The sequence below is a fragment of the Vanessa cardui genome, chromosome 2 (assembly GCF_905220365.1).
Source record: "Vanessa cardui chromosome 2, ilVanCard2.1, whole genome shotgun sequence".
NCBI classification, from domain to species: Eukaryota; Metazoa; Arthropoda; class Insecta; order Lepidoptera; family Nymphalidae; genus Vanessa; species Vanessa cardui.
The window spans coordinates 14,110,224-14,136,032 of NC_061124.1; the positions used below are offsets into that span (position 1 = coordinate 14,110,224).

Sequence of the window (25,809 nt, forward strand, 5' to 3'; positions counted from 1 at the left end):
TTTTTAAGACCCGACGCAAAAAGAGGGGTGTTATAAGTTTGACGTGTCTGTCTGTCTGTCTGTCTGTGGCATCATAGCTCCCGAACGAATGAACCAATTTCAATTTAGTTTGTTTTTGTATTATAGGTGTTTTACGGGCGGACATGTCTGTTGAAAATCGGTTTAGCCGTTTAAAAGTTATGGGGGGTTAAAGTGGGGAAGAAGAACCGAATGTCTGCAAATGCTCAAGTGGGGTATAAAATGAAAGGTTATGACTTGAACATCACAAACAACATTAGTAATTAAATAAAATTATAAGAAAAAAATAATCTTTATCCTTTTAAAAATAATTTTAACAACAATATCGCATTGGATAAGATATATCAAATAAAATCCAAGCCTTATCCTTAGGACATTGCCCAACAGTGGGGTAAATATGCCCATTCGTCCCACTATTGTTATATTTATATTCATTATAGCCTCTCATTTTAACTTTGAATATAATCACTCGTTATCCTTGTCTTTACTTAACGAAAATGGTCATTTCACTAATACCTGAATATTATAGTATATAGCATAATCAACTCTAAGCCTTGAGCGTTATGGTTGATAGTTCTATGACCTTGAATTCAAAATCTTGGCACTAGATGGGAGAATAATGATGACGATGATTAATAACTGGTACACAGACGGTGATTGTAAGCCGCTTAGCTGTATGCTTCTGTTACGATCGAAGTTGATCTTGAATAATTTGAACCAGTTTCGAAACACCGAAATGTTAAAGTATTTATTCAACAAACTATGAACAGTCTGTGGAATTTGAGCAAAACAAACGGAGCCGAAGTAACGTTTGGAGTTCAATTGATTTTGGAGTTTGTAAACATTCTACTGATATAATGTATGTGAGGTTGTTAATCAATCACAGTAAAACAGATGATAAAGGATTTAAAAAAATAATAATAATGGCTCTCTCATTATTTAGTGCCACAAAACTTGGAAGCAAAGATGTTATGTCCCTTGTGCCTGTTACATAGGGTCACTCACACAACAATACGAATATATGGTAATATATGGAATACATTACATTACATACGTATATAATTGCATTTAACTAACATGATTGTATTTTTTAAATGTTGAAAAAGAGTAACTACTGAGTTTCTTACCGGTTCTTCTCGGTAGAATCTACTTTACGAACCGGTGGCAGCTTTATTTAATTGTTAAATGACGATTCAAAAGTGCTTATAAAAGTCCACTTGAATAAAGTTTATTTTGATTTTGATTTTTTTAAACTGCCACCCAGTACCTACTCAGTCGGTCTTGAATAGAGCTAAGAACTGTAAGTTAAATTATAATGTACGTAGATGCTAGTGTCTCGAATTCAAGTGCAACTATCAGCAGAAACTGTTATACCTATACCATTCCAAAGGAAAACAAAGCATATTATACATTTGTATATATGTATTCGTATTCAAAGTGAAGAGATATCTAGTAGAAGTCTACGTTAATACGTTATAATATGGATCGACGTCAAAATTGAGACAACTCCCTTGACATATATAATACGGCATTATTAGTTAAATGAACATCGCTATGTTGTTGATATTTAATCTGATAATATTACGGAATAAAAAATATAACATTAAAAGGACAAAAAAAATAAGAGTTATAATTGAATTCAATCGACTTTCCGAAAAGATTCCTCAATATGTTGATAAAAAATTTTTAGAGTTATATAAAATAACGAGGAAATTTTGTGCGATATAATGGACCCTTATTACTTATAAATAATCAATTCATTTTTTATCAATAAGAAAGAAGAAGATATTTTTGAAAAACACTTGTACTTCTAGTTATACAATGAAATCTCACGGCTTGGGCAGCTTATGCGGATCAATGAGGATCATGTCGTGAAGAAGGCCTTGAACATAAAAAGATATGGCGGAAGGGCACGACCAAGAAACGATGGATGGGTTGTGTGGAAAACGATACAGCAGGTAAGAATGTTACTTGTGAGCTCACGTCAGATAGAGATATAGCTGCCTTGTGAGATCACATCAGACAGAGAAGAATGGAATAGGAAAACATGTTGGGCCGACCCCTAAAATTGGGATAAGGGCATGAGTAAATGAGTTTTGATTAGTTAAATTATGAACTACGTAGTTTTATACACCTTATATCATTTTATATGTATTGTGTATATTCTTTAGAATTTAGGTTAAAGATTAGGCGAATATTCTTCCAAGAATAACTGCATTTCTAAGTAATACCATTAGACATTTCATTGTGAAAGTAAAATGAATACATTAAATGTTATGTTATGTTATAGTTACACTTACAGCAGTACATTACATTTTGAACTATTAGTATAGAGCTACTCGTCAATCCGCTTATATACGCCGCTTATGGACGCGTTGCAATTTACTATCAACAATAAGTACAAGAAATATTGTTGATTCTATGGGATCTGTCGAATCAAACCGATGAACTTATCGATAGATAAGTATATAGATAAGATAGTTTTTATTTTGTTTTGATATTCCATTTTTAGCGTAGTAAAATTACTACGATAAAAATGGAATTTTACTACACACGTGTTCCTCTCCTCTTATAATCTAGGTGCCTTCAAACGAGACGTGAAGAGGCATATTGCGGACCGGCATAGCGAAAATGACTACTGCAGCTCTTTGCTGGCTGAACTGCTTGTCTTCGCATCTGATATCCATTTTCACTTACTCACTACACCATCAGGTGGAGTGGAGTCATATGCCTGGAAAGTACATACAAAAATACTTTAGATTATTTTCTCTAAGATAATGTACCGTAAAAGTCATATATATAAATCCTTATATCGCCGCACGCGAGTAATAATATATACAACAGATACGCTGTTTTTGATCCATCAGTACAATACTGTTAGGGTAATAAAAACGTGCTAATAATGAACACGCTTTTACGGCGTTTTTACGTCATGTATAAAGATAGCTCGTGACTCCCGGATGAATGAAGACTGCGATTTTTTTCGCAAATTTAGACTTTTTTTTTCCACGGTTATCGTTCACGTATTTGATGATAATGGGTTCAAACCTAGACAAGAACCACTGAATATTCATGTGCTTAATTTGTGCTCATAATTCATCTCGTGCTCGACTGTGAAGGAAAACATCGCGAGGAAACCTGCATGTGCTTAATTGCATAAAAAATCTGCCACATATATATTCCAATAAACCCGAATTGGAAGAGCGTGTTGGAACATATTCCTAACCTTCTTCTCAAAGGGAGAGGATGCCTTAGCCCAGCAGGGGGAAATTTTCAGGCTGTTGTTGTTGTTGATGCACTTAATGGACTTTGAAATATTCGCACACATATATTTAAAAACCACACGCGTTTGCGTTAAAGCTAGAATATTTTATGTGATTACAAATACCGAATAGAAATTAAGGAAGCGAAGTGAATCGCGTTTCAGACCCGTAAACCGCATTTGCGTTTGCACATTGCACAAGTATTTGGAGAGCAAATGTAGATCCAGCGTAAACGTTTTTCTACTCAAAAACAATACCCCTGATAATTTAATGACAGATCAGCATGTAAATGTCCCAGTGCTGGGATGGCTGGGCTGACCTTGCCTCCCTTTTGATGAGAACGTACGGAACTTATTCCACAGAATTTCATTGAAATTACACACGTTTAGATTTAATCTCGATGTTTTCTTTCACCTCCAAACACGAGATTAATTTACAAGCACAGATTAATAGATGACATTGCAGTAGTGCTAGCTTGATTTTTAGCCTATAATCGTCGATTAAGATGCACCCCTTATAACCCCTGGGCCATCTTGGTTTTTTTCATACTTTAATGTTTTGTAAATTGTCAAGAATAAAACAGAAGAAGTACTCAGGCAAGTAGTGAGCAACTAACAGCTAACTATTAGTAATCAAGGTAGTATTTGGAGAAAGAAATTAAACACAATAAATTTTTATAAATAAAAAAAAACCGCCTTCAAAAATGAACTAAAAAGAAAAAAATAATCAGTTACATCCATATCCAATTTACGATTTTTTAATCACCTCTCAAAGCCGGTGCCAACATTGCTAATATAGGTACATAATACATACAAACAAAAACTAAATCTATTTATTGGCACCGACTTCAAAAGGTGATTAATAAATCGTAAATTGGATATGGATGTAACTGATTATTTTTTTCTTTTTAGTTCATTTTTGAAGGCGGTTTTTTTTTATTTATAAAAATTTATTTAATGCTTTTCAGTGTTGTTTTGTTATTTATAATTACAATTGGTAGTGTTTGTCATTCACTTTATTATACTCAGTACATTTCGGCTTTCGACTCTGAACTTAACTCAACGCCGTTTCAATACGATGTGGACTGCAACTCAAATTAAGCGTTACCTAAGTTACAATAGCCTAATGTAAACTGCTCATCGCCAATTAGACAATACCATTTTTCCCGATGCAATGCCGTTAAACATTGAGGAATTCTCCTGGTAGTCCACCATCAGCTAGACTTCATCATAGGCATGTTTACTAACATCAATTGCTTGGCGACTATCTTAAAGAAATAGAACTAAACCCGTAAAATAGTTACTTAGGTACTAATAGGTTCCAATTACCAGTTGTGGTCTTCATCATCAGTTCCACTTCATCAAATGTCACTTTTCGTGAGCATATGACCAAGGCACTTTGAATAAAACCGAAATCACTATAGGTGTGCCTATAAAATTTGAGGAGTTCCCTCGATTTCTCCAGGATCCCATCATCAGATCCTGATCTCCTGACAATGGGACCATCTGTAAAACATGCCCTTTCAAACAAAAAAAGAATTGTCAAAATCGGCCCAGCCATCTTCGAGTAATTCGGTAACATACATAAAAAATAAAAAAAAAAAAAAAAAAAATAGGCCCCGACGAATTGAGAACCTCCTCCTTTTTTTGAAGTCGGTTAAAAATGCCACTGATCAATGAAAAATGTGCTGTATTACCTATAACAGTAAAACTATTATTGGAATTTGGCGTGTACGTCCATTTGTGAAGAACTCAATATAAATACATTTTCCATGTAGCAATAAAAATATCTAATTATGTTAACTTAAAGGCGGTCTCAGAGTCGATCTGGCGAAGTTGTATGTTGTTACAGAAAGAGGTCAATGAAAGCCTAAATGATCATTGATTTTATCGGTAGCTCGATGCTGTGATGGTTAATACACTCTGCGAAAAATAAGCTTACGTCTTACTTATAAGACAAAACAGATTTCATTGTGTATATTGCCTTAAAGCAATAACGGTAATATATAATGTATTGTATTGTTTCAATTAACACAATTTTAATAGAATAAGTAAATAATTGAAGGCATTTATTATAACCATTGAAACTTATTTATCAAAATACATAAATACAATTGCTTATTGTTTGAAAAAATCATACACGTTAATGATTATAAAGCTTAAATCATCTGTGTATTTGTTTGAGTATTTTCAAAAATGTAATGATTTTTTTTTTCAGATGAAAATATTTATTAACATAAGAATTAATAACATTAAATGCTTAAATATATACAAATATGAACTAAAACTAGTTACTGTATAAATCTTGACCGCGTGGAATGGTGGCAAGAATGCTAGCAGCATCTTCCCGTTGAATCGCAATTCCGATCCTCTTGGCAAAAAACGAACCAGCCCTCCTATCACCAATGAAGGCAATAAGGTGAGGTGTTGTACTCTTGATGAACCTTTTTCACCACTACTCCAATGACCAAGCATTTCGATAACAAATTAATTGTATTAATAATAAATAATGTAATTAATGGATTGAATTTGATTCAAGACACGCTTGCAAAAAACAAATGGTTCATTTTGTATTCCCTCAACTGTTTTGTATTCTCTGTTCTTAAATTTAACCTCAAATAACAATTTAAAAAAATCATCACTTATAATTCGAAATTAATTTATTTATACATTTACGTGATATTTTATTACTCGTTAAAAATAATTTTCAATTAAATAGAAAGGTAAAATTTTATTTCAAATCTGACGCGATATTTTATTTCTACTTATAAGATGATGAAAACTAAAAATAGCATTGCACTAATATAAAGTGAGCTCCCATTTCAAGAGTATCCAATATCCATAATATCGAGAGTTTAAGTGGCTTTTGCACTCGATGGCAAACGGGCGAAGCTATAATACATAACATTGCACGTAGTTTTTAAACTAGAGGTAGCTTATAAACATCAAAATACCACTTAATATTCTAATTTGAATCTTGAATATTTTATTTGTTTGACTTAGTTGTATGGCTTCCTAAGTCCGTCTGTGTACGTATCATCTGCTCATTACATATTTATCGCCAAACTTAAATTAATATTGGTATGTTCCGAATTCAATAAGTCTAACTATAAGAGAAAGAGAAAAGTCAAGGGTGAGTAAATGTAACTTAATAAAGAAAGTAAGAAGGAAAGAAATTCTTATAAATTAGATGGCGCAATTTTATAATTGTACGTACTTGGAGGTAGGGCTTTGTGCAAGCCCGTCTGAGTAGGTACCACCGACTCATCTGTTACTCTGCCGTCAAATAACAGTACTCAGTATTGTTGTGTTCCGGTTTGAAGGGTGAGTGAGCCAGTGTAACTACAGGCACAAGGAACATAACATCTTAGTTCCCAAGGTTGGTGGCACATTAACGATGTAAGGAATAGTTAATATTTCTTACAGCGTCATTGTCTATGACTGAAGGTGACCACTTACCATCACCCATATGCTCGTCCGCCAACCTATACCATAAAAAAAAACTTTTTTATAAATAATCAGGTAACTAAATCAGAAGACTATTTTAATTAAATAAATACACAGCAATTAATCCGTGAGTCTGAAATAATAAATGAAAATGTCATTAGATTAACAATCAACGTAACTCGAGACATTAAAATGAAAGCTAGCAAAGTTGTTAAATTAAAACTAATAATCTCAATGAGCTTATTGTGATATCTAAACGAGTCGCTCGACGTAGCGACATCATACTGAGCATTCATTAAGATATTACAGTTATATTATCATAATTGGATTTCCCTTAACTTGTGACTGCCATAGTTGTAATGTCACAATTGTCAGTAGTTAATATCTATTTATACAAAAAGACTTAATTAGTCAAATTGCTGAGAATTTACGTGTTTTTCTCGATTTGATATTTGATCGAACATTTAGAAATTATTAAAATTTAATTGGTAAGTAGTTAAGTAATAATGAAACGAAGTACGTTATTTTATAGAGATTTTATTTATAATATTAACTATCCAAGATGGTCCAGTGGTTAGATCAAGAGCAACCCCAAGATTCAACTGAGGGTTCAAGCCCAGCGCTACTAAATTTTGAAGTGTTTAATCGGCATGTTGTAATCCATCTCGTACTTGGCGGTGAAGGAAAACAATTAGGAAATATTTATGTATCTTCTATACATATAATAAAATTGGAGTGTCTATTTGTAAAATAATAGCTTTTTTACTCAATGCATAATATGTATGTATACACCATACATATACCAAAATAACATTTTTTACAATTGTTGTCTGTCTGTCTATTTGTTCCGGCTTATACCTGGACCGATTTTGATGGGACTTTCACTGACATATAAATGATACCATAAGGAGTAACTTAGGCTACAATAATATATTTTGTGTTAAATTTAAACGCGTATAAGGTCGCGGACACAGCTAGTATTTTAATAAAATCTTGACACATGTGTGTCGACCCCACATTGGAGAATTTGATGGAATTAGGTTCTAACATTGTCCTCAAAAAAGGACCTTAGCCCAGACGTGGGATAAATACAGTCAGTTACCAAGGATCTACTTCAGGAAAGTATGAATCGTTGTCACTAGTCCAACAGCCATATCACTAATTGCAGGATTGCAATCATTGACGAATGTAAAAACTGATTGAGGCGATGTAATTACTGAAATGCGATAAAAATCTTCGATTTCACGGTTCGCAGCACCTTCTGTTTCAGATATTATATGATATGGCAGCATCAAATTCAAACAAACACAATTAAGAGTAAAAAAAAATTTTATCACGTGTCATTCTCTATAGAAAACCGACCTGTATCGTTGCTATTCAAATATCTAGTCTTTTAAAGCTTATAAAAGTCCATTCCTCTATGAATACAGTTTCACTATTTTGTTACACTAACGCATACAAAACACGCCTTATCTTCTCCATACAATTGTGGCGTTTGAATTCAAAACGAAAAATGCGTAATGTAAAACTGGCGTAGCTTTTATCAGCGACCCATTCTATTCGTGTTTTATGTTTTGAATATTTTTCCAACAATTCTGAACTAGATTTAGAACCGTGATGGTCCAGGAACAAAACACATCGAACGTAAATTCAGATCACGAATTAAAATCTGGCTGAGCGTTCTATCATATGATAAATTTAAGTATTTAATTTATATTGTGCAAAGTATTGAAAACATGCCGAGGGTATTTTTATATGTGTTTCGCACAAAGTTTTGATAGTTAGGTATCAAACCCGCATTGGAGCCGAGTGTTGTCAACGTAAAATTGACAAGGAGTTCGATTTTTGTCAAGTTTTTGCTATAACATTTTACGATAGAAAACCGTCGATTCACATTGTGTGTCATGTTTTATATAATTTATACTATATTTTCTTCTGACATACGTAAAAAATTAAATTAAATAATTCATTTAAAAGTTCGTGTTCATATTTTGTTATGTTGCCGGGTGACAACCAGACAATCTGGATAAACTGGTTGTAGTGGGGAAAATCGAAGGCAAAGGATCACGCGGTCGATTACCTACTCGCTGATCCGACAATATCCAAAGTATACCAGGACTCAATATTCAGACTGTGCTGATACAACCGAGGACAGAGCGGTGAGGAGGAAGCTAGTCGACACATCGGTGAAAGCATTTTAGGACAAGCACGACTTTCACTAATGAAGCACACGAAGAAGAAGAAGAAATATATATTTTTTCTACAATTTATATAATAATACAGAAATTAACCATTCAAGATATAATATTAAAATCGGAAATACTATAATTTTAGAACCCACATTGTTAATCCCAAAGCACTGGCAAGTTTTAGACGTTTTAAAAAAAATAACTTTTTTAAATTTCGAACACTAAATCAGCTGTCTAAATTGCGATTCGAAATCACGTAATTCGAGCAGCAATGTCCTCGGTATCATTTTTGCTGAAGAACCATGATATTAAAGAAGATTCATTCCGGTCCAACGGCTTCAAACGATATTGAGGTCGCTGGAAGTGTTCACGTGAGATTTTTACATTTCTTATATATTCATTTTTATGATATTTTTTTCGTTTATTTGGTTATTGTTTTACTTTGATCGCATTTATATATAACACTAGCTTCTCATCCTGGTTTTCAAAGAGCAAAACTATTTAAGAAAATAATTATTTCATGTGCCATGCTATGTTTAAGGGAAAATGTTATTTTTTTATTATTCCATAAAGAAACGATTAAAAAATATTTCTTTGGTTTATTTTTTTCACAATCAATTCTTATACTATTAAATAGTTATATTAGTTAATAAGGTCATCAATAAAATATTATATTCACATTAAAATGCCTAATTCAACATATGGGTACGCTGCACCCACCATACGCTCTATGTAACAAATATTAACCTTACGCTCGCCGGGTTAATAAAGTGAAATTCCATTAGTTGACTCGTGAAGAAATCTTCCAAAGTAAAGGTTCAGTTGTCTTTTCTATTATTCCTTTAACGGCATGGAAACTTAAAAATCAATTAGGAAGTTCAACTTTAGGGGTCAGGACACGTTACTTTGCACGAATTTTACCCGTATGAAGTTGGGACGGAAAACGAGTATGGTGTGTGAAATCAACGATATACAGAGCGACCTCACCATCTGTAATTTTTTAGTATAAAAAAAGTAAAGTAACAGCCTATAAATTTCCCACTACTGGGCTAATGGCCTCCACTCCCGTTAAGGAGAGGGCCTGGAACATATTCCACCACACTGTTCCAATGCGGGTTGGTGGAATGCACATGTGGCAGAATTTTAATGAAATTAGACACATGCAGGTTTCCTTACGACGTTTTCCTTCACCGCCGAGCACGAGATGAATTATAAACACAAATTAAGCACATATATATATTGGTGCTTGCCTGGGTTTGAACCCGAAATCATCGGTTAAGATGCACGTGTTCTAACCACTGGGCCATCACGGCTCGAATTATATTATTTAGTATGTGTTTATACAATTATTACTTTATCAATATTTATATGTTATAGAAGAATGAAAAGATGTAGAGATATAGTATAAAATTACAAACTGCACAAATATTTACTGCCTTTGGTGCCGGTGTTATTTTGAGGCTCAAAAATATCACCGGTCTTTTTATTGTTGTAGAAGTTCAATAGTAAACTTCGTATTTTTATTTTCCATTTTCCCTATAAATTATCTCAAAACAACAATACTTAGTATTGTTATGTTGCGGTTTGAAGGGTGAGTGAGTCAGTGTAATTACAGGCACGATTAACATGCCAAAGTTGATGGGGCACTGGTGTGCCCCATCAACGGGGCAGGTAGGTAATCAAGTAAGTAAAAGTAAGGAATGGTTATTACATCTTACCAGCGTGTCAATTGACAGGTATCAGGTAATGTTGTCTTAAATTCTACCCGTGACCACGAACGCTGTAAAGTGCTCGAAACGTCGGGATGTCAAAAATAATTAATATACGCGATTCAAATCCGTTATAACTAGTTTTATTTCAAAGTAGCAGGTAGTTCATTTCCCATTCCGCCTGCCTATAATATCAACCTACAAAAATGTTCAATATTTTATCTCCTAATGTAACATATCTCCTATAATACATGGTCTGGTGCAGAATGTACCTTCAAATTATAAGTAAGTCACATTAGATACAATTATGTTTAAAGCTACTTTATTACTCAAATATAAATTATTCGTACCCATTAAAGCGCTAAAAGTATCTTAAGCATTTATACTCATAACTCCTACCTCCATAGTTAATTTATGTCACAATGTACAAATTAGCAATCTGTAATAATAATAATATACGAAAGCTACCTTGAAGCCTTAGCTTGTAAGACATACAGAGACCTTTATCAGAGATATTTATCACGAATATAATTGCTATTTAATATTTACACGTAAATTTTTTAAGTATGATGAATTCGATTTTACTTATTACCTGACATCATTTTAAATTAGTTTTTTTCTACAATTTTAATTTTATTTATTTATAAATTTCGACCTTCGCAAATAAGACGACACTGATGATTAAAAATATTAAACAAATAAATTTATCTTATTTTCACTTTTTACATATTATATATTTATATACTCCACGTTAAACTATCAGCGTTCAAATATAAACTAATTTGCATTTTTTTGCTGACTATATTACTATACATCTCACACACACTAAGACATCTTGTAATCACGAACGTCACTCATACTAATTCATGTCAATAATATAACGTGGCAGCGCACGCCTTCGTGAGTGAACAGATCTATACCACAATTTAATCCAAATTGGGAATTGCAATAATCGGAGCTCGTTTGCGCAGTACATTAGACTAAGATCGGTCCTTACATTACTTTTTATATTCCCATTGGAAGAAAGTGGTTTATCCCATAATGATCGCTTTACTAATAGATACCATTCCTCTACTATTTACGTAGAAATGCTAAAGTAGATACTTAATGTGTATATTAAAGATGCAATATAGTATATATTAGTACATTATATTGACTATATTTTGTCTGAAAAGTCAATCAATTCTTTTTTTATATAAAATTCTAGACTAAGACTGTATTTTTAAATGTTAAAAAAAGTAAATGCCGACATTTTTTGCCGGTTCCTCTCAGTGGAATTTGCATTCCGAAGCGGTGGTAACTTCACTTAAAATATTTTAAGTGAAGAGCTACCACCAGTTCAAAATTGTTTGTAAAAGCCTACTTGCATATAGTATATTTTGATTTTTATTTCGTTCAAAAATATATATGTATATGTATATATGTATATATATTCCATTGGTAGATAAACGGACAAATAAGGTATCTAATAGAAAGTGGTCACCACTACCCATAGCCCAGTAATTCTAATCAATATTTAAACCGCCACCAATCTTGAGAACTGCTGTTATGACTCACGTATCTGCAGTTACACCGACTAACCCGCTCTTCAAACCAGAACAGAACATCTTAAAACTAAGTATTGCTTATTATTATTAACCTATCAAATTACAAAGACTACCAATGTTATACTATCAAACATAATACCAGAAATTTACTGTGTAAATTTAGATTTGGATCCATACTTTGAAAAGCATTTCGGTCCTAATTGAGCTCAAGACGCTTACTGATTTTGATTGGAAGACCGACGAGGCGTGCTTTGATTACTTCGTTAGATACAAGTCTAATTCTGATGTGTCTCAATCATGTTCTGTTTAAATACTAATTTATTTTAATTAAATATCTTACCAATTACATAATTATTCTGTAGTCGGAGTCAGTTGTAAAAAAATATATTTAAACTTTATTCAAGTAGGCCTTTGTAAGTATTTTTGAATCGTCATTTAAATACTTTTTTAAGTGAAGTATATTATAGTATAGAAGAACCGGCAACAAACTCATTAGTTACTCTTTTTCAACATTTAAAAATACAGTCATGTTAATTAGTCATGTGAGACGTATACGGTATATACTAATAGATACTCCCGGAAATCCCAAACCCTCTGTGCCCTATATTTTCAGACCAAGTCCCACAGGTCTATGACAAACGACAGAAAATATAATACATAGATAATGTAAATTCATCATATAATGATAAAATATATTCTGTAAAAATAATTCAATAAGTTTTACTGATACTTAAAATTTATATAACATATGTATATAAAAAAATGTGTTAGACAGTTAAATTGGTTATACAGTTTTTTTATTCTGTAAAGATATGTAATACGAAATCGTTGAAATACCATTCAATTATGAATTAAGGAGTCACTGTAAGCAGAATTCAACGATACATCAGTGACTACCACCGCCCATGGACATCTGCAACATCGGGGGCTTGCAGGTGCGTTGCTGGCCCTTATAAAATGTACAGGTACTTTTCTTGTCGGTTCCCAAATCGGGTCGAAAGAACTTTAAAAATTAAAAGGGTGCGGTCAGTTTTACTCCCAAAAAATATCCTAAATTAAAGTGTAATTATACTTATCCATATTTTAACCAAAGAAGTGAATATGTTATAGTTAATTCATTAAATTAAAGCCATCTCGGAAAATAAATCCTGTGCACTAAATAGTTCGACGATTTAAATATTATTAGTTTAGAGTGGTTGACAGGTAATAAATGGATTATTTTTAAACCAATATACATAGTAAATGAATTAGATAGCAAAATCCAATTCTGATGATAATTTCTCTGAAAATAAAAAGTAAATATTTTATTTTACAATTTAAATTTTAGGAAAATGCCAAACTACGAATTCATTTCGTACCATCAAATATAGGAAGTAGGAAATGAGTTAGCGGCATGGATTCCAAGCGAATTGACACTTTTATGACATTTTAGACGATTATTTAAGAATTTGTTGTATAAAAATATATTTTTCCGGAACAAAAATTAACAAATAAAAATCCTTCACTTTTTGGTGTATCAGTAATAAACGTCCATCCAAATTTCTGCATTTAAAATATTATGAATATTAATGAGGTTTAAAATCAATACTGATATTATAAATGAAATAATAACTCATTTACCTTTTCACGCTCCAAACGAATAACCGACTTAGATAAAATTAGGTTTTGAAATAGTCGAGTCACCTCGAAATACATAGGCTACTTAAGATTTTAAATGATCATTGTTATTTTTATTATTACAGTTATTAAATACGGGATATTTACCATGTTATTTTATTTTAGAGCTGGATATTTCGACATTATCTCCGAATGTCTTTTTTACGAAAACAAGACATTCATAGTCTACTTTATTAATTCTTTTACCACCTTGAGAAACAAGGTGGTAAAATCGGTGATAACGGTTTGTGTGCTATGGATAAAGTTTTATAAAGTCATAGGTAAAGTCGCATGTTCAGTTAGTAATAAAATAAACCAATAAAATCAACGCTTATTTAACACTAAACGTTATTCATTTTACGATATTTTCTCAATCATTGAAGAAAGCAACAATGAAGTAACGAAGCATTGGCACCAATAAAACGAAATACAACTTCATTCGCTACTAAATCAAAATAGTAAAACCTAGGAGAATCGTTGTCGCACATAAATCGTACAGTTTAAGCGGAACAAGGGAAATAGTTTCGAAAACTATTGAAAAGTTACTAAACTTCAATTTCTAGTGGTCCCTCGCAAGCGATACTGCGAAAGTCTTAGCATAATGTAAACCACACTATTTAATCCCACTCGAAACTACTAAGGACAAATTCTCACATGATCATCCATCTCTTTTTACTATATGAAAAAAGAAAGAGAGATCCGTATAAAAGGTCGGTAGTGTGCTAAAAGTATATCGTCTTCATCCTCAATCTTAGTGCAAATATTAGTTTTTGAAGAACACTCTTCCAAAAGGTTTGTGAACTGAAACTCGTTGATCCAGTTCTGATCCCCATGTATAACAGACTTTCGCCTCTAAAACTAAGTTGATTCAACTTAAAGCGCCAACGAATTATCAGTCTTAAGGAGTTAGAGAACTCCATTTCAATAGGTCTGTTGACTGATGAAGCGAGATATACTTGGAGTCTCTATTATAAAGGACTTACTGTTTTCCATTCCATTTGGTTCAGAGCCAACTGGTAATATAACATTTTGAGTTTTCTTTCATAATGTATAACTTACATTTTCATTTTATATTTCTACTAATTATATATGTGAAAATACGTCTGTCGTGTACCACGTGATTTTACGTATATGTATGTTTTAATTATCTTTTCACATTTATAAATAAAAACATTAATATATGAAATATACAGTTGTCGCTTCGCTCATGTTTTAAGGGTTGGTCGTTAAGTTTTTGGTTTGAAAAATTTGCCGATGATCTTTGATGATGATGATCTTTGATCTTTGAGCCTTGAAGTTCGAGTTGTTTCGTAAAAAATTTCATCAAATTCGGTTTAGTGTTTTATCTGTGGAAGACGGATAAATTTATTAGTGTACATTCAAATAATCTTTGAAAGATTCTTACCAGCAACTTTCTTGATTCTAGTAAGTGTAATTATATGATTTTATCGTCTCTAAAAATTAAAAAGTTTGAAGTAATAAATAATACTCTTTCTAGTGCGGGTAGTGTATAAAATGACAAAAGGCGATTTAAAATGAATGAAATTTACTCGTAAAGAACATAAATATGTACGTAAAATATAAGTAATCTCGATAATGATAAATAGAAAAAAGATTCAATATTATTTAACTTATTAAATACTTCTTGCTATCGATATACATGTATATATAACAAGCAGAGTGAGTGTTAACTTCTTGAAAGTATTGAAATAAGTCCTTCAAAGCGTTACCACAAAACATTAGCGATTAATCATTATTTCAAAGAAATTATTTCATTAATGTTTGTGGTAATACTTGGGAGAGAAAATTGTTATTCATTTAATTTTTCTTATTGATGTTTTTGTAATGGTTGTAGCAAAAAGCAAAAGATTTGAAAGGTGGGTGATCTATAGGAGAGGTATGACAATGTAGGCAATAGTAAAAATAATATCTTATAGATAAACCGGTGCTTTGACACTTTGTACTTACTTTTTTATTACTACCGAATTTCTAATCAAATGGAATCATGTAATACTACGATAATGTAATTAAAAATTTATTTTTAGAATATTTAATTAAAATGAACTTTGATGTACCTTTTTTTTCGCTAGAAAAACATAAGGAAAGGCATAAGGCGTATCTAACGATAGAAATGGCAACGCACCTGCAAGCCCCCTGGTGTTGCAGATGTCCATGGGCGGTGGTAGTCACTTTCCATCAGGTGAGCCTCCTGCTCGTTTACCACCTATGTCATTAAAAAGGCAGTCAATAATGATACTAGTATTGTATATATGTACACAAATTCAAATTTGTGTATTCATGATTTCTAACTAAGAATTCAATATACCAATGAAAGATTTAATCAGGTTTTTTCTATTTTATTCGTTCATTGGTAGATAACGTTATTCCTGATAATTTTATACATTATATTTAAATCATATAATGATATTTATTAATAAAATGCACCCGTGCGAAGTCGGGGTGATTTGCATGTTTCTGACAAACCTAGACGCATGTGGCGGAACAGCTTCATTCCACTTGGATAATGTGTTTTTGCACTTGGAAGTATAACTAGCATCGTGGAATAGTTGCAGTGCCTTTATTATATGAAATTTCTAGTCTAGAATGTAAAAAAGACTTACGTAATTCTTATGAAATCTATGTATATTAATGTAAAAGTAACTCTGTCTGTCTGTCTCTGACTCTTTTACGACAAAACTTTTGAAAGAAATTTGATGAAATTTGGTATGCAGCAAACTTGAACTCTAAGAAATGAGATAGGCTACTTTTTTGCTGACACATGACAACCAACACACTGAAACGCGAGCCAAGATGCGAGCGACAACCAGCTGTTAATATGTTTAAATAAACATTTTGTAATTATAGCAATATATTTTTTAATAAAATTAGATTTCAAAAATAAATGTTCTAAATATTCGGCAATCATACATGTGTTCCTCAAATTAATAAATAAATAATAAATAAATATAAGGACAACATCACATACGTTACTCTGATCCCAATGTAAGTAGCTGAAGCACTTGTGTTAAGGAAATCAGAAGTAACGACGGTACCAGAAACACTCAGACCCAAGACAACATAGAAAACTAATGGTAATCTACATCGACTCAGCCGGGAATCCAACCCGGGACCTCAGAGTGGCGTACCCATGAAAACCGGTGTACACACCACTCGACCATGGAGGTCGTCAAAATTGTCATTGCTTCGAATTAATTAGAATTAATTGTTACGAAATCATGGCCTAATTACGACCGATAGATAAACACAACTGTAAATAAATGTTTAAATCTATCACTAACGATACACCGGTATCAGTGACGCATTGTTGGCTAAAAAGTCAATTTTCCTCAATACGCCTGGAGGCTGGACGAGGTTGTGCAGGATAGTAATATAATTAATTCGGTACAGAGTAGCCTACGACATGTGCCCAGAGGTTATCCTGCTAATACGATAAGCGAATGAAATTGATTGACATTAAACTTACATATAATGTGTAAATATAAACATGATGGTATAATAATAATAATGTTTTTATTTTTATACAGTATATATATATATATATATATATATATATATATATATGTGTCCTGTACCTTAACTAGGATATCGTATCTTATGGAACAGAGACTACCCATTTTATTCTTACATTTGTTAAACTTATTAAGTTTAAAGTGTATATTTACAATTTACTTTTGGCGTTAGGGCTTTGTGTAAGCCCGTCTGGGTAGGTACCATCCACTCATGAGCTATTCTATCGCCAAATAACAGTACTCTAACTTGCACTAACCTTGTTGTGTTCCGGTTTGAAAGGTGAGTGAGCCAGCGAAACTACAAGAGACAACATCTTAGTTCCCAAGGTTGGTGGCACATTGACGATATAAGGAATAGTTAACATTTCTTACAGCATCATTATCTATGGGTGATGGTGCCCACTTACCATCAGGTGACCCATATGCTTGTCTGCCAACCTATACCATAAAAAATAAACATTAAAATATATAAGGAAAATACGAAGTAAGGAAAAAAAAATACAAATGTGACTTACTGTGATAATGGATATTATTATTAATATATTTTCTGAAAACATCTAGCGTATATCGTTGAAATATTATCAATTTCGATACAGTGCGCTACAAAAGTCATTGCAACTTATACATATTTAAATACTTTTCAATTTTATCGCTTAATATTAAACAACAAAGGCTTAAGTTAAACAACCTTTATAACCAAACATATCAATTTATAGAGATCAGCGTTGCAGGGGTGATCCCGCATTCGCATAAATTTAGTTTGGTTCGTGCAAATGCCACGTGAATGCTCTCTGTGAATATAAATTATGAAGACGTTACTACCGGTAAGGATTAATTGCAATTTCTTGGTATTTAGACGCTTTTACTATAGATTCGATATCACTGATTTATGATCTGTGATTATCATGATGTAAAATATGGCTCAATTTTTTTTTCTCATTTATCATTAATTTTAAATGAAAATACTACTGAAACAATGTAAAAAAATGTGATTTATTCTTCATAGACGATATAATGTGAGCTCATTTGTACAATAGTTTTTTTTTTTACTCTAGTTATATAAATTTAGATGCTGAATGCTTATAATCGTATCGTAAATAATTGCTCGCCATAAACTAAATAAAAGCTTTTAAATTCTATAACAAAAAATATCATCGTAATTGTCGAACGTTCGAAATTTAAAATCAATGCATTCTTCTCAAAAAAAATATATATATATATATTCATAAGCTAGAAACTAAATGAAATTTAAAGCGTCTCGCTATATGATAAATGTAATCAAAACACTCTAAAATAAAATAATTACTTTCAAAACTATTTACAGAAGTTATAACGAGCATCTAACAAACTACGGAGCTAGCTCGATAGTTGCTATATCGATTTAAGTTAGCCGTAACAGCTTTGCAAAACGTTTCTGAAGCGTAAAAACTTGTTTGTGAATTTTTCGATACGGAGAAGACATGTTTGGATAAGAAATTGTGGCTGCTTATAAACTTTTAGAAGTGTCTTTTAATAACCAAAAAAAATATTTTTTCAAAATGTTTTTATGTAAAAGGACTGGACGTCCCACTCACATCTACATCTATCTCTATATATCTGGATCTACATAAAACGTTCATATTAAAAGACAAATCTGGCCGAAAATATTTTCTTTTATTTCATGTTCTTCCCCTACCGAAGCAAAACAACTTAGTGAAGCTTAATCACAATCGGTTCAATAGCTTGGAAAAAATATAGAGCAAACATACGAGCGTTAACTTTTATTAATTTAATTGATTAAGAATAAAATTATGTTTAAATTAAGTCAGTCATGTCATGTCAGGTCATGTCGTATGATTGATAGAGGTTATTAATAATTATACTTTTATTTTACTCCTTATTAGACTTGCATAATCGTTTGACGAGGGCTGGTAAGTAGTTACTAAAGAATGTTGCACAGTAATGGTAGGGATATGTGCAAACCCATCTAGGGAAGTATCATTCACTCAAGTGCCACCAACTGTCGAAACTAAAATATTATGCGATCTAACACACTGGCTCAAATATCCATCAATCCGTAATGCAACACTAAGCATTCTTGTTTAGTGGTGTAATATTTTTATTGATCAACAAAACCCGAAGCACGCATATTATCCACATCTTTACCTGATATGTTGTACCGATAGGTACATAGATTTATAAATATAGTTACAAGTTAAAAGGTTTGAATAATAAAGTTTTACGAATATTTCTCAAGGGGCAACAAAGTTATATTTCCTCGGCGAACTTTTTAACTTCGTACGATGTTTTCGAACAAAACATTTACATATTCCTGAAATTGTATTCATTTATTCTTGCCCTATTTATATTAAGTTTATACGATAATTTTTAAAAGTTCAACCTTCTCCCACGTATGGAAGAGGTATATTTGCATCTTCTAACGCATTTTCACGGGGTATGTTCCGAAGAACTGTTTGGATTATTACCAGCTGTAGAATTTCACATGCGGATATCTCGTCAAAATTCCAAGTTTGTTGAGAATTTTGTCTAGATGTCCGAAAATCTACAATAGCGAATTTTAAGAGATTTTCTGCCTCGTACAACCACTTTGAGGAACCAGCTTTCGCCGGCCTTTTTTCCGAACCGATACGATTTGGGAGCCAACTCATTCGTTAAAGGCCAGCAACGCACCTGCAAGCCCCTCAGTATTTCAAGTCCATGATATTGATAGTTGCTTTGTATCAAGTGAGTCTCAGTATCGGAAGCAACCAATAACAAAAAGAAATTGATGTTGATTGGTTTAAAAATTGAACGGTAAACTTGTTAGAGTCTCATCTGAATGGGTTGTCAAATTAGACCAGCTTGACGACTGGCTTCCCTGGCTGGAGTCGAGATGGCCCAGTAGTTAGAACGCATGCATCTTAACCGATGATCGCGGGTTCGAACCCAGGCAAGCACATGAATCATCATGTGCTTAATTTGTCTTTATAATTCGTCTCGAGCTCAGTGGTGAAGGCAAACATCGTGAGGAAACCTGCATGTGACAAATTTCATAGAAATTCTGCCACATGTGTATTCCACCAACCCGCATTGGAACAGCGTAGTGGAATATGTTCCAAAAAACCTTCTCCTCAAAGGGAGAGGAGGCCTTTAGCCCAGCAGTGGGAATTTACAGGCTGTTGTTGTTGGTTTAAAAATTAAGACATAAAAGCGTAACAAAGGAACTAATTCCTTTTCGTGTTAATAGTATTAGAATTATTTAATTAATGTTATCTTTCCGTCCGTACTCAGTCTTAGCGCTAAGAGATATCGCGTGTCTCGTTTTTTAAGTTCCTTCCATGATATTTTAAACTCTACGATGCATTTTTATAATGAAAAATCTTAAAATAACAGCCGTTGATTTAGTGTTTATTAAAAACTAACAAAGTCACTCTTTGTAATTATTTATAAAGGATATACATTTATATTGAAGATTATCAGAATACCAGTACCCATGATAATTACAATAAGGACGAATTCCTTAGATATACTACCAAATAACAACACTTATTATTGTTTTGTTCCAGCTTGAAGTAAGCCAGTGTAAATCCAAGCACGAGGGATATATTATCTTAACTTCCATGTTCGGTGCCGTAGGTGGTCATTTCAAGTATTTTTTAAGGTATAGGTTGGCGGACGAGTATATGGGCCACCTGATAGTCATTCACCATCACCCATAGACAATGACGCTGTAAGAAATAGTAACCATTCCTTACATCATCAACGCGTCACTAACCTTGGGAACTAAGGTGCTATGTCCCTGTGCCTGTAGTTACACCGGCTAACGCACCCTTCAAACCGAAAAACAACAATACTGCGTACTGTTGTTTAGCTGTAGAATATTTAATGAGTGGGTGGTACCTACCTAGACGAGCTTGCACAAAGCCGTACCAAGTGAAGTAGTAGTATAGTTAATATTTCTTACTGCACTCATGTGTTCACACTAATATTAATAAAAAATACAATTTAAAATGATTTACTCTACCTACATATCATTGTGTTTCAAAATATTCTTAATAGTTGAACACCCAAAAATGAATAATTCGTTTCATTACACGATGCATTCCAGGGTAACAAACGATAACACACCTGAAAAATCTTTATCTCCAAGACAAATATCTGAGAACATCCAACACACGTCACTATAACCGTGAGGTTGATATGTGAGTCAAATTACATGCGGTTTGTATACAAGCAGATACGTAATTTGCAAGCCGTTGCATCGCCGGCATCCGTATTCAGTGACCGAGGAATTTACATACCTTTGTATTATTCGAATTCTATTGTAATAGGTTTTATTGGGATGCTATGAGCTGAAAACTTATTCATAAACAAGTCTGTGTCAAGACCCATTGACATTCATTGACGTTGTAATAGTTTTTAAGTCCGATACGAAATTAAAACGAAAAAAAAACGGATAAAATACTTTTCATTTCTGAAAGTTTCGTTCGGTTTTAAAAGTAAAATATTTGTAACAAAAACACAGTTAACATTTATTGTATGGTAATTATGAAGAGTTTCTGAAACACCTAATTCTATATTTATAAATTTGATTTTGAAAATGGAACGAATTATTCACACACATAATCTTCAGCATAAATCACGTGTATAAATCCATGCAAGCGCTCTTGGGTTTTAAAGTGCTTAATCTGTACATGCGCATCTTAGATTCGGAGAAAATCACGAGGGAACCTGCACCCAACCTGTACCCGCAATAATTTTGCCACACGTATTGAATAAACTCCAAAACCTTTTCCTTAAGAGACGAGGGTATATCAGTGTGACATTTATGCCAAAATTGTCGAGAAATTTCCACTAAAATTTCATCACACATTAAACCATTCTTATGCAAATTTCGATATTAATGTCATAATCCCAATTCCATCCTTGAGCACGTACCAAACACGCCGTAAAGTGGGCTCCTAATAATCAATGTTACTCAGATATTCAACGCTTAGTTAACGCCAGATATAACGCCGGTGAAGCGTTCGGCTTCGTTTTAAGAAGGTTTATGCCGGTTTCTGAAATTTACTTCAGAAATATAGATTTTATTGGAGCCACAAACCTGAACATGGCATTACTGGGTGCCATCTATCTATTTAACAGACGTTTCACTTAATAATAACAAAGATTTATGCCGCTATTTCTTTTCTGGTGTATAAATTTTCTCTGAACATAAGTTCAGTCTAATTTATTATACCAGTTTTGTTTTTGTTTTTTGCGTATTATTCTAATTTGAAGGGAGCTCACCCTTTATAGTGTAACTACAGACAAAACATCTTAGTTCCCAAGGTTGTTAGTACGTTGCGATGTACCACGTGGAATGATAATAAATATCACAGTGTTATCTTAGGGTGGTATGACTTACATTTGGATGACGCATTGGCTAGACTGCCTAGTTATTTGAAATTAAAATTGAATTGAATCTACTTGTAATATCCTCTTTACCAAAATTCAATTGCCAAAAGCAAAGACTAACCAACTACGTAGATAGGACTAAATGTATATTCCATGGTACCATATGAATGGTAATAAGTAAGTAAAAAGAGGTCCATTATATATATTATCACAGATTATGAATATTATTTAATCAGAACGAGTCTGCAGGACATTCTACCGATATATACGGACATTTCCCTGACACCGAATTTTACTAAAAATAATATGTCAACCAAAAACTGATCAAACGATTAATACACATAGATTCCACTTATTATTATTTATCACCAATACAAATCATTTTAATAAATCTTTCCTTTGAACTTTCAAATTATACGTAGCTAGACTTTAAACATCTGTTTTCATTTAGTTACAAAAAGTCGAAGCATTAAACAAGTCTATTCATAAAACATTTTTATCACACCCGAGCACTGTACATTTTAGAATAATCATATTAAAAACTAAACTACTTAGCTAAATATTTGATAACCAATGCCTTTGCAATTTTCAACCTTATTGATAAATCTGTATGTGAAACAAAACACCTGAAGGATTTACAAGAAGAGCGTAGAAGGCAAAGCATTACGATACGAACTTGAATCATCACGTAGCTTTGAGCTTGATCTTCAATTCTTGGCTACAGGGTTTTGTCATAGGCGTTAAGCGACTTACGTTCTTATTTTAAAACCAACTATAATTATGTATAGCTTGTTTCTACTATTCAACTTTGATGTGGAAAAAATATAATAAGCACTAAAAACTGCAACGGCTGAATGTAGAAATTTATATTTTTATTTGTGAATCTGTTGAAAATTTCTGGTAAGCCGAGTTAGAGTATAGGTAGTCAATAAAGGTCCGTCGATGACTCACGTCATGATTTGGAGAGGCAGGGAGGCACTTGTATATCAATGGATATTGTGTCTTGTTAGATTCATTCGCTGCCATTCAGCTATTTGTACCATCGTCAGATCAGCTTAGAGTCAGAACATTGAACCCAAGATTTAAATTTACATATTGCATATACCTAGAGCACGTATTTGTGAAGATCCTGAGTGTGAATTCATTTATAGTTCCTCGTGCCTGTGAATTACGCTTTATGGTCTGGGTGCTATTGTTTCGTTAATTTTGTTAGCAAAGGGTACAGAATAAGATTGCAAATAAAATGCAGTAGTGATTGTTCTAAATACAAGATAAGTTTAATTATACTTCATTGTACATTAAAAAAATAAACAAAATATGGATAATAAACAAATAAATATGAGACAGCATCACATACATAACTCTGATCCCAATGTAAGTAGCTGAAGCACTTGTGTTATGGAAATCAGAAGTAGCGACGGTACCACAAACACCCAGACCCAAGACAACACAGAAAACTAATGGTAATCTACATCAACTCGGCCGGGAATCGAACCTGGGACCTCAGAGTAGCGTACCCATGAAATCCGGTGTACACACCACTCGACCACGGAGGTCGTCAGAATGTCCTCGGGTAGAACCTGAATAGAAGTAGCATACAATTTTGGAGATCTTATCGCTACATAGCGATCTCTTAAAAGCAATCAACGGTGTAGGTGATAACTTATAATATATGTAGATGATGCTGTTATGTTAAAAAAATATATCACTAATTTATATCTAGACCTAATAAATGTATGCAAATAAAAAATACAACAACAACAACAGCTTGTAAATTTCCCACTGCTGGGTTAAGGCCTCATCTCCTTTTGAGGAGGTGGTTTTGGAACAAATTCCTTGGCCACTGGGCCATTTCGACTCAAACTACTCTTCTTGATTTAAGATAATTTATAGAGAAAATTATTCCAATGAAAACCTATTATAACAACACTACCGATTATTATACAACAACAACAGCCTGTAAATTCCCACTGCTGGGTTAAAGGCTTCCTCTCCCTTTGAGGTTTTGGAACATATTCCAACACGCTTTTCCAATGCGGGTTGGTGGAATACACATGTGGCAGAATTTCTTTGAAATTTGTCACATGCAGGTTTCCTCACGATGTTTTCCTTCACCGCTAAGCACGAGATGAATTATAAAAAAAAATTAAGCACATGAATCAGCGATGCTTGTCTGGGTTTGAACCCGCAATCATCGGTTAAGATGTACGCGTTCTAACCACTGGGCCATCTCGACTCTCATTATACAATCCGATTATACAATTCTAATATATATTATTTTACCATAGCGATACTACATTGATAATCAGATGCTAAGAGTGCCTCTCGAGACTCTAGAGTAAGCTCTTCTTATAGTGGCTTTGGTTCCGGTTCAATAATACCATATTTAAAAGGTAAATTTGCTAAAATTTATTCACTGACTGAACTGAAATATAAAATACAGTTTCAAGTAAAGCGATTCGTTTAATAAACATTTTAACTATTATCGTAAAATTTCTAGTCAAGAAATATCTGAACGAAGCATGTTATTGAATACGATTCAAATTCGACTGCTTTGCAAAAATGTTTTATGAATCCTTTCATATAATGCAGGTCGTGGGTACACGAGGAAGCCGGTGGTTTTATACCAAAGATATACTTAATATTTAGACTAGAAGCGACAATACTAAATGGCTTTAATAAGAATCATAAAATTGACAGTTATATATTTTGTTTTATATATGTGTGATGTAAATAACGTGAATCTGCTTTATAAAAGGACTTCATATTGGACCTTAACAGTTCAAGTTACCAAAATTTTAATTTATTTCAATTTTGATATTTATAATTTATGCCGCACACAAATATATAACATAAATAAACCTGCATAAAAGTTTTTTTGCTATGTGCTTCTCATTTTTTTTTAAAACTCACTTCATCGGATCGGGTAGTCATTAATCAAAGCCGTTAGAAAAATCCTTTCAAACATCATTGTTATTGGAAAAAAATCAGGGATTAGTTCGGGGATTGTATACCTGCAATATCTCAACTATCTCAAATTATTCTGCATTTCTGCGTTTCTGCGTTTTCTGCGTT

At 32.9% G+C, this 25,809-nt stretch overlaps 1 protein-coding gene across 1 annotated transcript in view; it reads left to right on the forward strand.

Annotated features, from left to right (window-relative positions):
* Positions 1 to 25,076, forward strand: part of LOC124541640 — a 144,644-nt gene extending 119,568 nt beyond the window's left edge. The window contains exon 3 of the mRNA XM_047119569.1: positions 25,023 to 25,076. Within this exon, the coding sequence (XP_046975525.1) occupies positions 25,023 to 25,076 (54 nt within the window). The remainder of the gene's footprint in view (positions 1 to 25,022) is intronic.
* The last annotated feature ends 733 nt before the right edge of the window (positions 25,077 to 25,809 follow it).